The 13,294-nt window shown below is 48.6% G+C and overlaps 1 protein-coding gene across 4 annotated transcripts in view; it reads right to left on the bottom strand.

The window, feature by feature from the left end:
• Positions 1 to 4,449: 4,449 nt before the first annotated feature.
• DHX35 (DEAH-box helicase 35) overlaps positions 4,450 to 13,294 on the bottom strand; it is a 65,860-nt gene continuing 57,015 nt past the window's right edge. For 3 of the 4 annotated variants that reach the window (XM_038572313.1, XM_038572314.1, XM_038572315.1), the window contains 3 exons: positions 11,851 to 11,922; positions 9,318 to 9,429; positions 4,450 to 5,658 (listed from right to left, as the gene is read on the bottom strand). In XM_038572313.1, the coding sequence (XP_038428241.1) occupies positions 5,614 to 5,658; positions 9,318 to 9,429; positions 11,851 to 11,922 (229 nt within the window). In that variant the 3' untranslated portion in view covers positions 4,450 to 5,613. Of the gene's footprint in view, positions 5,659 to 9,317; positions 9,430 to 9,603; positions 9,761 to 11,850; positions 11,923 to 13,294 lie in introns of all 4 variants that reach the window. The other variant, XR_005377845.1, reaches the window with a different exon arrangement.

Below are 13,294 nucleotides of genomic sequence, written 5' to 3'. Positions count from 1 at the left end.
AGGACCTTCCATGGGGTTCGTCAGAGTGTCGCCATTCAGGACAGAAGCGACTCCTGCACGGACAGGAGCTCGGAGTCCCACAGCAGGTTCACTAGGAATACACTTAGGTGTGGCCAACCTCACATAACCCCTGCCTATCTGGGCCACAGGTAAACCTGCCTCAGACCTTGAAACCTGAGGATAAATGCCCTCAGATCCAGGTCTCTGGAAGATGAACACCTGAGGCTCCTTCCTCCATCCTGTCCTGTCTCATTTGTTAATTTTCTTTCACCCTCATTCCTCACTCCTATCTATCCTCCCCCAACAAGCCTTTTGGGCTTGTTAATCCTCCCCTTTTAATGCACATCTGTACATTTTTGCAAACATTGTATTGTTTCCTGTGCACGTTATTTTTAGTGTCTGTAAATGATGCTGTCGCATCTATTTCTTGCTTTGTTCACTCAGCTATTGTTAAGGTCCATGTTTGTGTGTTGTCTGCAGCTTGAAACTGCTCTGTAGTACCCTGTAGTCAGTGCTTGCCACTGACTTTTCCCAGAACATTCTCCCATTCTCCTGGTGAGGAACATGACTCATCCCTCCCCCGGGCCCCACCCCACCCCAATCTCCTCCATCACTACCACCCCTCCCACCACATTCACCCTGCAGTGAGCATCCTTACACATGCCTGCTTATGCACCCGGGCAATCACTGTGTTGGGAACGTTTACCCAGACGTATAATTTCTGGACTGTGGGGCATGCACAGACTTCACTTAATGAGCTGTGCCTGCTGGTTCTCCACGACGGCCACACCAACACTGCAATGTGGTCCCCGCATCTCTGCCGACACTCGGCATTACCCACCTTTGCACTTTTTGCTAATCTGAGGGGTACAAAAAGCTACCTACTTGCTTAGTTTTTGTTCCTCTGATGATTGAGTTTGAACATCTCTTCACAGGCTTGGTAGACTTTGGGGTCTGCTTCTATAAACTGCTCAATCCCTTTACCCAATTTTTCTATTGGGGTTGTCTTTTTATTGTTGATTTGTACAAGTTCCTGGTGTACTCTTGGCAGTTCATCCTTTTCTGGTTTCAACCACTGCAAACATCTTCTCTCAGCTCTCACACCTACAGTTAGGCCTCTTGCCAACCATGAAAACAAATTAAACAGACTAAGATATAAAAGAAGGTGGGTAACAGAGAGGAAATGAAATGGAAAGCAAATTGTCTGGGTGAGTTTAAAACTAATAATATTAAAACGAGAAAAATAATGGAAGAAAATATTGACAGAACAAAAACAAAAACTTAACTGAGGTTTCTTTTTGTACCTAAAAGTACAAAATAAAAGCTAGAAACAAATCAGCAAAGCATAAAAAAGATCAAGAAGCTAAAATCAAGGTTAAGGTAAAAACAATTCTTAAAAAAAAACAAAAAGGAGTATAAAAATGAAGCAGTTCCAACACGTCTGTATTCTTTTTCCAATTTCATGGTAAAAAGGGGAAAAAGATGCAGAAGTCAGAGAGGTGAAGATTAAAAGGACAAAGCACATGCACAAGTGGAAACAAAGCAGTAAGAGATAAGAGTAAACGCAGTAACAGCAGATACTAAGCAGACCTCACTGTACTTCAAAACAGAAAGAAGTGGGAAGGAAAGAAAAGGCTAAAATAAGCCCGCTGAAGGCCGATCGGTAAGTCCTTGGCCAATCCTGCCATCAGGGCCCTTGGAGCCCAGAGGTGAGGCAGCAGGAGGCAGGAGCCTGAGCTACTTTTAGATCATGTGTTTGTCCCATGAGTCTGGGGCCACTGAGGAGCCTGGCCCGGACCTCTTCTGTATTCAGAGCCGCTGTCCAAGCCAAGGTCAGCAGACAAGCCCTGGGGGCAGCTGTGCTGGGCCTTTGCCCGGCTCTGGAGATTCTGGGGCACCACCACTGGGCCCCGGTCACCACACCGACTCCCTCGTGAACGCCCCGGCCTCCCCGGCCTGCTCACTGCTTTCAGTAGAAGCCAGGGGGGTGCCGAGGCCACACAGCCCCCAAGGCTGCACTGGGACCTCTTCTGCCAGCAAGGAGACAGCCTGTGTGGACAAGCTTGGTACCACCCAGGAGTGCACAGGGTAACAGCTCTGTGATTCACCAGATAGTGGAACGTCATGCTGGTTTGCCAGAGGGAGCAATGATCCAGGGGACCCGGGACAAGCCCTGTCATGCACACCCTCCAGCTGCTCACCCAAAGTGGCCAGCTGCATGTGAAATGTTGATTTGTAGGAGTTCCTTGTGTACTCTTGGCATTGGCCACTTCCAGGTTCAATGACAGCAAGATTAAATGGACAGGGAATCCAGAGTTCCACCATCCTGTTGCAGCACGAGTCGGAAGGCTAAGGAAAAATCCAGATGAGTCACTGGAGCGTGGAAAATATCTGATCTTATCTGAAGGTGAGGTAAGGGATGTGGAGGCTGAGACCCGCTAACTTGAATCTTTCCAATTATGTAAAGACAGGTAGTCTCCCAGCTGCTGCAAAGTTCACGAGAAAGTCAGCAGCTTGGCAAGGCAGAGGCACTCCCCTAGGGCTGCGCTGCTGGATGCCGACGTCGCCAGCAGGCCTACGGTCTGCGTGGCCCATAACCCGAGGGGCCCCGGCCTTGGGGATCTCTTCAACCAGTTTCCATTTTTGTCTTGAATTATCTTTTAATGGGGAGGCTGATGTAAGATTGTTGGAACTTTATTTTTCCAAGGAAAACATTTCCAAAGTACCATCTAATTATCACCACCATTTTCCAAAAGAAAAACATTTGGCACACACGCAAAAGACTAAGGGAAAGACTTTTACAGACTAACTTAAGCTTTCAGAAACGTGCACTACTGCATGTTCCCCATGTTGGAAGGGCAGTCAGGAAAACACCGCCACGTGACCCCACGATGTCACTGACCAGCCCGTCGGCACCGGGTCCTGCAAAGCGCAGCTGAGTACGGACTAGATGGCCAGGGGACCCCAGACTGAATGGCGGCACCCGACCCACCATGGGGAAGGTCACAGGCTATGCTGACATCTGACAGCCGTACGCTGGAGCGCAGAGCTGGGGCCCGTGCATCCCAAGTTCGCAGCCAAAGTGAAACATTCAGTGGGGACGTTGCAGGGTGGAATATGAGCACAATCCATATTCACCAGGAAAGGGTCTTGTGGGGAAGCCTCTTCTAGATGCCACCCTGGCCTCCGCCACCCTGGCCTCCACGGTGCCTCCCACTGGGTGGCTCTCGTCTGCCAGCACAGTCACTTGCCACCAGCCCACAGCCCCGGGGCCCAAGCGTTTGCTGACTGACCAAGTCAGCAAGCAGCACCGGCCCACCCTCGGGGAGACGGCTCCAGGAAAGAGCTACCAGCAGAGCAGCTCTAGCTCGGCCCTACAGGTCACCACCACCTCCACCCTGCTTCCAGCACAAACTCCCCTCCACCCCCTCACCTCAGCACCTGGTGTCAAAGACACTGCAATGCTATTGGGAATGTCAACAAAAACACCTGAAAGCCTGATGTGGGCCTGAGGAAACTGGCTTGCGTGGAGCTACGTGGAGCAGGGACAGTCCTGGGCTGCCTGGCAGTCCGGCCGTGCTGGCCGCGGTCCCAGCTCTCTGAAGCCGGCGGGGGCACGACCAACTAGCAAGGCTGCGTGCTTGTAGATGCGGGAAGGGGACCTTCGGCCGGGCCGGGCCTCTGTGGCTGCTGCCTCCCACAGTGAGGGCCCCTCTCCACCCTGAATGGCTGCCCTGCAAGAGGTGGAGGCTCCAGGGGCAGAGGCTTGGAGCCAGGCACTCAGGCAGAGGCGGCCAGTGACCCCATGCTCCCTTCAGTCTGTGCACACCCCCTTCGCCCGTCACCACTTGTTTGCTCTCCCACTTTGGATCTCCAGTCTCAGCCCAGAGGGTGCGGGTCCTGTAAGCCTTTCCTCCTCCCACTCCTACAGCAGCTTATCACCGTTAGCCATGGTCCTAAATTCAGACTTCACAAAAATAAATGTTTGACTTTTCTATGGAAAGATCCCAATCAGAAACTGGCAAAAAGTAGCACCGCTTTTGGACTTTATTTAAACTTTATTTAAATGGTGGGTGATGTTTCCCACCATTTACTCTCATGAGTCTAGAGGGCGTATGGTCGCAGTGATCTTGCTTGATGAGGCTCCTTGTGTCCACGGAACCTCAAAAGCCACTGTACCTCTGGGGCATCAAGTCCAGGCCTCCCTCAGAAGAATCCACTGGACCATCTTAAAATATAGACCACAGGGCAGCCCAGATGGCTCAGCGGTTTAGTGCCTGCCGTAGGCCCAGGGTGTGATCCTGGAGACCCGGGATCGAGTCCCACGTCGGGCTCCCTGCATGGAGCCTGCTTCTCCCTCTGCCTGTGTCTCTGTCTCTCTCTCTCTGTGTCCCTCATGAATAAATAAAAACAAAACAAAACAAAAATACAGACCACGAATACCACAAGTAGGGAGGGAACACATTTACTTGAGGTACAAAGGTTTACTATTATTAACAAGTTATCACTATTATTTACATGTTTACAAAATGGAAATAAAAATGACATACATGTTTGGTGCCAAAGTGGCACATCCAAACTAAGATCAGTACAAAAATAAAATTTCAAGCTACGTGTTTTTAAAATAAAAGTCATTGAAACAGTAAGAGGAAAACCTGCATCGGTCCTGTGTTGAAACGCAAACATCATCCCAGCAAAGCCACCCTGGGGCGACAGTAGAACCAGAGCCTGCTGGGAGGGCCGCCCCAGGTTCTCACCGAACCCACACAAAGAAACAAAAAAACAAATATACAAGTTATGTTCCTGAGCTACAGAAGCTTAGAGCCTCTAACTGTTGTGAATTCCTGTGACAGAGGGTTCTGGCCAGGGTGTGAGCTGGCGAACTCACTAGTGCTCAGCTCATGGCATCAGGATGTGGTGTCAATGTGAAGAGAAAGCCAAGCCCCGCTGCAAGAGACAGAAACCCTTTGCTAACAAAGAGCAGTGCACACGAGTCCTGTCGGTCACCAAGCCTTGCAAAGTCTCCTGCCACAGACACACAAGGTCACGGTGCAGAGGGAAAACAGAAGCTGCTTGGTTTGGGAGCCCCTGTGCCCGCCACACATGCCCCTCAGTGATTCTGGCAGAAACCGCAGCCTGGTCTCATCCGTCCTCAGACACGCGCCTGTTCACAGCCGGCAGCAGACTTTACTGGTCAGTGCAGCTGTGGCCTCGCCAGGGAAAGCAGAGCCTGCCCGGCACCCCCCGCCCCGTCCAGCCTGCACAGCGCTTCAGCCTGCAGTGGCTGGCTATCCTCCACGTGCCCCATGAAGCTGGGCCAGAACCGTGTGCCTGCTGGAAGTGGCATGCTGGGTCAGCGGGGGTGCTGAGTGAGCCGCTCCGCCTGGGTGCAGCGCAGCAGGATGCCTGCCCATGCACAAACTCCCCCGGGATCCCAGCAAGGAATGCAGATGCCAAGGGGAGCAGGAAGGAAGGGGCTGATGAACGGGCTATGGCCCACTTCAGAGCCACAAAGATTCCACGTGAGCCGAGGCCAGCTCACCACCCAGGGCCGGGGACCCGCAGCATGGAGGAGAGGGCGCCAAGCCCCCTGCGGTGGTGGCCGAGCTCTGCTCACTGGTCCTGGACCTTGGCCCTTTTGGCTTTGAGGGACAGGTGCTGCAAGAGAAGAGAAGCCATCAGAGTTAGGGGTCACTCAGCAGAGAGACTGGACTTCAACATAACCCTCACATAAACGACCCAACCAGCGCTGCTCTCTGGTTCCCACACTCTGGGGAGATGCTGTGCCCCTCAATAAGCAGTGTGGTGGGAGAGAGCCAGAGTGACTGACCAAAGCAATGGCCCTTCAGTAAGGTCCAGCAGCCCAGGCCCCAGCCCGCCACAGCCAACCCTGGTCACGTAGGGCCCTGCGGGAAGGTGGCAATGGGACATGCTTTCCCTGCACCCCAGGCCCCAGGACAGCACCACAGCCAAACCCTGTGCTCAAGGGACTGGGGCTTGGGCTGGACATCACCTCACGTTTCCATGAATTTCTTGTGAATGGTCAAGGAAAGGTAGCCTCTCCATCGGGACAAGGGGACCCAGCATCCCAGCACACATCTCCACATGCAGGTACATGTGCTCGGGGCGCTGCCCTCACAGACTCCCCTGTCAAGCACATGTGCAGGAGAGACACCCAGGAGGTGTCCTCCCAGTACCACGTTTTCCTTTCAGAAAACAGAGCTCCCTAACAGTATGAACAGCACACGATGCATAACATCATAACCACAGGCACCAGGTAATAGGATTTAGGGATACCATTACACTTCACGTCCTAAGATGAAGGGTGGAAGTGCTAGAAATCCTAAAACACGCATTTAGTGCAGAGTATGTGAACAGAAGCTTTGAATCAAGGATCTCTCTATGTCACCCTAACACACAGTAGGATTTTCACATGAGGAACTCCCGGCCTGACTGCCGGTCCCCAACAGGCTCAGTGCCCAACACCTGCACACCCACGTGGGCTGAGACAGCAAGGCCACTGCTGGTGGGGAAACACGGGCCCTAGAAGAACGTGGGCTGAATTAGAGACAGAACACACCATGAAGTACCTGTACTGCTGACGGAGTGAATGGGACACAAGTCCCATAGAGCAGCAAGAAGTCTCTTTCCAACCACGCATACTGAAAAAAGGACAAGTACAGTTCCTGCAAAGGCCCTGGTTAAGAGGGTTTTTCCTAGATCCCAAGGACACCTCTGAGAATCAGGACACAACACTTTGGGCCTGGAAGGAGAACCTCTGAGCAGGTCACCCTGTTCCCTCTAGCTGGGGTCTTGCTGAATTTGTCATCTCCTTCCTCCCCACACTTTACCCAAGAGGACCCCTCCAACTAATGTTAGACACTCGTGGCCCTAGCTTGGGAATGGGGCTGATGTCATCATGCCCATGCACACGACCATTTTTGGTGCTCATTTCTGAGAAGAATGCTGAATGTAAACACAGCCGACTCTGGACCATTTCAGGCCTCTGTACAGGGTGAGTGACATTCTGCAAACAGCAATGGAAAGCTACCAAAGGTGCCAGGAGCAGAGGCAGGGACCTTCTGAGGCCAGTAGGCAGGGGCATGTGTTTGACAAAGGAGCATCTATCATGCATGGGCAGCCACTGGAGACTTCTACAGCTCTTGGGGAAATCCATTCACTCTGCACAAGTGAACAGAAGTACCTTTGGATTGTTTTAGGTAAGGGGCCACAGTTCTTGAGGGGTTTTGGGGCCCTCGCCTATACAGTGAAACTGTGACAGCAGATGACTTGTAAGATCCAGGCATCTCTAAAAATACTCTGATCTTATGCAGTGATCTGAGTAAGTCAATAAGCTGGATGACAGGTATTTGGAGAGAAGAGACTAATGCAGAAATCTGGGATTGTCATTGTCTTCGAACTTCTGGGACTATCTGCTCTAACTTGGTGGGCCTGAACTAAGATTTTGAACTGAGAAGGGAAAATGACTCAGCTTCTGTTCTCTGAGAGTCTGAATGGATCCACGACAACTTTGGGTTAACCCCCTCTCATGCTCGCATCCCCCGACTTGAACCACCAGCACTACCCAACTGTATTATTCTCCTCAGTTTCTGGCTGGCAGTTCTCCTCACTTGTCTGGACTTCTGAAGTCTGCTGTTTTCCGCTCAAGGGGTTGTGAGGGGAAAGACATTCTCACTTGTGTTCTTGTCAGCCCTTCCAGCCCTTCAACACAGCACAGACAACATACTCTGAATTTTTATAGGTGCCTGCGGCTGATCTCATATCTAACTGAAGTATTGGTATGAGGATATGTGAAGAACTGTAGAGGCTTGAAATAGTTTTCATTTGATTGGATACAATTATATACTTTAAGAAGGTTTTAAAAAGACAATTTCCCCTGACACTGGAGGGATGAGAAGAGCCTTCCATTTACAGGGCCACATGTCAAATGTTTGCAGGAGTCAAACAAGTGAAGCAAACAAGTGAAACACGGCTGTGGCACCCGGACAGCATTATTCACAGCCAGCAGCCGTCCCTCAGCCCCTGCTGATTGCTGCCAAGCAATAATGCAGGCCCAGTGTGGCAGACTGACTTTCTTTTTTTAAAGATTTTACTTATTTGAGAGAGAACAAAACAAGAGAGAGAGCACAGGCAGAGATGAAGAGCAAAGAGAGAGGGAGAAGCAGACTCCTCACTGAGAAGGGAGCCCGATGCGGGACTCGAGCCCAGGACCCTGAGATCACGACCTGAGCTGAAGGCAGGCGCTTAACTGAGCCAACAGGCACCCCTTGCACTGGCAGACTTACCATTTCTTTTAAGAGAAATCTGAAACCCTTATTTACTGTAGAATCTCCCAATTTTTAAATGCATCCATCAATCCAAATTTGGGGTTGAAAACATTGCAGTCTGGTTACAGCCCTGATGAAGTAAAGGTCTGGACTTTGTTTTCTAGGGTAAAGAGTAATATAACTGAACAAAGTATCTAAAGCAACTGTTTTCAGGCAATGGGCAACAAAGAGGATAAGCAGTAAAAAAAAAAAAAAAAGAAAAAGAACTAATTCACACTACAGAACACAATCAGCAAGATGGCAGGCTTCAATCCAACCATATCAATAATTGCATGACATGTGATTGCACTGAACACTCCAATTAAAAACATGACGCAGACCAAACAGAATGAGTCAATGGAAGCTTCTGAACTCTGATTTACCTGTTTTCCTGCCAGCCTTCCAAATATAAGCACCAATTAAAGATCTTGTTAGAAGAATATATAGACTTCCCCAGGCATTCCAATGAATACACCAAGTTTTTGTGTGTGAAAATAAAGAAAACAAAACTGCATCTCCTGCTGGTCATGCCCATGAGCCTGCCATGGAAGAAGGGTATACACAGGAATGCCAATGCTCAGCGTCACCACCTACTACACAAACCACCCTGGGTGTAAGCTTGCACACCTCTTTATGTTCTTTGTGAGGCAATCTTCATCAGAGAATATTTGTGCCACTCCTTGTGAACATGGTCCAAAGTGTGATATAATTTCTTTTGAAGAAAGAAAAGCAGAGGGAGAGAGGAAAAGCCAAAAATACATTCTTTTTGTCTTGTAAGTTGGAGATTTGTTTCTAAATGCACTTCACTATGAGCAAATGCTATAGTGCTTTCACACAGAATGGGGTAGGGATATGGAAGTGGCCTTTCCACTCCACACACTATTGGCGGCAATAAATTTAGGGCTTGAAACTGGAGAATTGGTCTGTACTTAAAAATATGAAGAAGCAGCTAAGAGGTGGTTTTGACAGATAGTCTCTATTCACTCCTACCGTTCCTTGTTGATAGAAGTGTGGAGCCAGCTCCAACAGCCAAGCGGATTCGATAGCAGTCACATCTCTCATGTAATACTTGGAGGTCTGTATAACTTCATTGTAGATAACCCTGAAACCAGGAGAAAACAAGAATTTCCTATACTTTATGGTAAGAATCCAGAACCACAGCAAGCAGAGCTGGTGAGCTTTCCCCTTTCCCCAGTACCTACTCTGTGTGCCAGGGACTACAGTGAACAAATGCACTTGTGCCTCACGACCTGAGCAGTAGCCAAGAGTGTGTTACCTTAGAGGGGAGACCCAGTCTGACAGGACTTCTAGAACATCTCCTTTAGCAGTGCAGGACCTTTCTGGATTCTCAGTCTGCACGTATGGAACTCTCAACAGAGCACGGACTTTATTAGAAAATGTAGAAATACAAGCAAAGGCTGGCTTGCCTGATTCTGAAAAGGGATGGAAATTAACTGTAAAGAGACACAAGGGAACTTTTTAGAGATGGAAATATTATATATCTTATTTGGAACGTGGGTTACATAAGTGTACTCAGTTGTCAATATTCTCACTGTAAATAAATTATACCTCTACTTATGGGAAAAAAGGAGGAGGGCCTTGCCTGAGGCTGAGGTAAAAAGACACCAAAGAGACCAGAAGATAATTTCAAATTCTCAGATTTTAGAGTTTGTGTATTGGATAGATACCCGTTTCTGAGATATCTAAAGTGCTGATTCAGGGCTTTCCTAACAACTATACACATCCCGGCCACTCTGCCACCATGTGCTCCTTGAAGCCAACAAATGACCAGCTACTGAAGGTCAGTGCAAGGGAGGGGGCCTCTGCAGAAGCAAGAGAAGAGTGCTCCCTTTGCCACCCTAAGGTAATGGGGCTGCCTCAGGACTGGCTCTGTTCAGCCATGCTCTCTTTGCCCTTCAGGGATCCTTGAGAATGAAGCAGAAAAAAGAAGTCTCCCAAATTAAGCAACTCCCAAATTAGTCAACCCAAAGTCAGCAAACCCTTGGGAAAAGATCTAGAACCAAGGTCTGCTTTCCTCTTTAAAGTTTTTTTTTTTTGTTTTTTTTTTTTTTTTTTTTTTTATTTATGATAGTTACAGAGAGAAAGAGGGAGGCAAAGACACAGGTAGAGGGAGAAGCAGGCTCCATGCACCGGGAGCCCGATGTGGGATTCGATCCTGGGTCTCCAGGATCGCGCCCTGGGCCAAAGGCAGGCGCCAAACCACTGCGCCACCCAGGGATCCCCTGCTTTCCTCTTTAACTCACCGTGCATGCTGATGGATGTCAGGTAACATTTCTAAACCCAGAACTGACCAACCAAGTCTCACTCCAGCTAAGCAGTTTCTGGATCTGCACTGGTTACAGGACCAAGTCTTATTCTTAGGTCTCAGCAAAAGGGTCTCAAATGTTGCCACCCATCAAAACCACCTGGAGCGGTTGTTAAAACAGGTTGGTAGACCCCATTCCCAGTTTCTCATTCAGAAAGGCTGGGCATGGCTGGAAAATCTGCATTTCTAACAGGCTTCCAAGTGATGCTTTTGCTTTACCTGGAAACCACACTTTGGAAACCACTACTCTAGGGTGCCAAGTACCTTACAGCAGATCTCTCTGCCCTCTCCTTCATTCCACCATTATCTCCCCTCCCCAGGCGCCCTCTCTCTCCTAGGCCTTTTCCACCTATCTGTGGTAAAGAATCAATTCTTGTTTTTTTAAAATTTCCAGTCCATTGTGAGAACAGTATTTTTACAAAACACAATATTAAAAAATTACTAGAAAAATGAGATTTTAAGACCTACAGAAGACAGGCTCCACTCTTATTATCAAATTGGGCAGACAAAAAAACTTAACCTACTAAAGTACTATTAGAAGTTCTAAATGCCTCCTCTTGTGTGCGCATTTCTTCCTTCACAGGCATGGTCCCAGACTCACCCAATCTCACCTACCTACCACCCTAGGGTAGCCTCGGGCCCGCTGCACCAGTGACTCCCCATTTCCCAGACAGGTTCTCTCACCTTCCTGTGGCTGTGCCTCTGCTCCTACCTCCATCTGTATTCCCTTCACATTCTTTTCTGCTTGAAAACTTCTGTTTGCAGGCCCCAAAGCAAGTGTCACCTCCTCCATGAAGCCAGCCCTGACTCTCCCTGGCATGTGAGGTGCCAACTTCAAAGCTTTATACTCCCCTGGCCCTCAGTCCCTTCTCCTGAGTTGCTGGAAGCTGTCTGAATTTACATCTCCATCAGGACTGTGGCCCGGAACCCAATGTGCCTCCACATCACTGTGTCCAGTGCAAGGTTTAGCACCTAGTATGGAGGTGAAAATAAATGTTTGCTGAACACATAAGTGAGTAGAGGAATATCACCATGTGCATTAGGAAATCTTTGATAAGAACAGAAATTACGTAGATGACTCAGCATAACAAAGACAACAAACATGTATGCCAGGCGCCAAGCCAGGCCTGGGGGTGAACAAGAAGCAGGCCCTGCCTCCTGAGCAGTTACAAGGCTCAGAAGCAGGTCGTGGCTTACCAGCGAGGCGGCTTCTCTGCGTAGAGGACCGAGGCAGGGTGGATATGTAATTCATGATCGTCACGGATAGTCCTTGCAAACAGAATTTTATCTGAAGTCAGTCTAAAATACTCTCCCACAGATGTGTCTCCTATTATCCAAAAATGCATGCGGGTAGCACTTCACTCAAAAGAACTATTCTCTCCATCTTCTCTAGTGTGCTGGTGGACCCCTCACCCACTGCCACCCCAAAAGTCAAGAACAAGTCATCCAGAAAAGAGGAGAAAAACAGAATGTCGCCATTTAGGAAAAAACATGAAAAATTTACTGCTCTGCTCATACTCATGTTCATGTTTATCTTCCATACGTTCTCTTTCAAAACAGTTTCCTCAGGGATAGAAATAATATATACAGTTACTTCTGTAAAAATTTTCTATTAAACAAAGTTAAATAGTAAAGATAAAGGCTATGGGGAGACAAAATAACAGGGAAAAGAAAGCTCAGTATTGGACGATCCATGTCTCTGAGATAACATTTCAAATTTCAACTCAGATGTGATTCAATTTAATTCAAAAACTCATTACCGAACACACAACTATCAGTAAGATCAGATCACAAGAGAGCATAATAAACAGATTAGGATGTTGCTGCCCAAACCCTGAGTATGGGATGTTCCTGTGGGTGCCAGGGACCTGTGTGTCAGGGAAGTGCTTCGAGCACCATGAGTGAGCTCATCTCCTGCTCTGTGATAAAACCAGCACGCCAGGGTCCTGCTGTGCTACCAGGTGGCCTGAGCGGATCGACACGGAGCTTTTGCCTCAAAGGGACTGGCAGACCATGAAGCCTGTCATGTAGCCCATATTTTTTTAAGGACTCTAGTGAAAGAATTTTCTTAATGCTAGTACAAACTGCTTGCTAATATACCCTTGAGGCAAGTGGGGGAATCAAAAGGACAACAAAATTACAGGACTCACTGCAGACCCTCACAGGCCTCTCCAGAGTTGCCATAAACATTTGAGAGGGGGAGCTCAGGATGGGCAACACTGTCATGGCCCTGAGGAGCTAGAATACTTGGCCTGGAGTAACAAACAGAACATACTAGAGGTAAAGGTAAAATGCTACACTGAGGTTCAAAGAGCTACCAGGATATTAGATGTAAGAGACCTGGCTGCCAAAAGGCGAACAAGAAAGCTCAGTGAAACTCTGGACTCCTTCACAAAGCCCAGCATCCAGGACAGGGAACACTGTGGCCAACTTCCCCTTAGAAAATAGGAACATAGTATTTTCTAAGGGGAAAAAGCTAATGACAAAATAATATATGGAGAAAATGCAAAGAAAAGCTGGGGAGGAAGCCTTTGGACTGCTCCCATATGAAAGAACAGATGCACGTTTAAAAGGCTCAGGTGAAGTGGACCAGAATGAGCCAAGGTCCTGAGGTTATTAGGAGGGTTTTAGTGACCAGTGA

This window comes from Canis lupus, chromosome 24 (assembly GCF_011100685.1).
Source record: "Canis lupus familiaris isolate Mischka breed German Shepherd chromosome 24, alternate assembly UU_Cfam_GSD_1.0, whole genome shotgun sequence".
NCBI classification, from domain to species: domain Eukaryota; kingdom Metazoa; phylum Chordata; class Mammalia; order Carnivora; family Canidae; genus Canis; species Canis lupus.
Note: the sequence above shows the minus strand (reverse complement) of the source record. Positions and strands in the feature narration are given on the sequence as shown.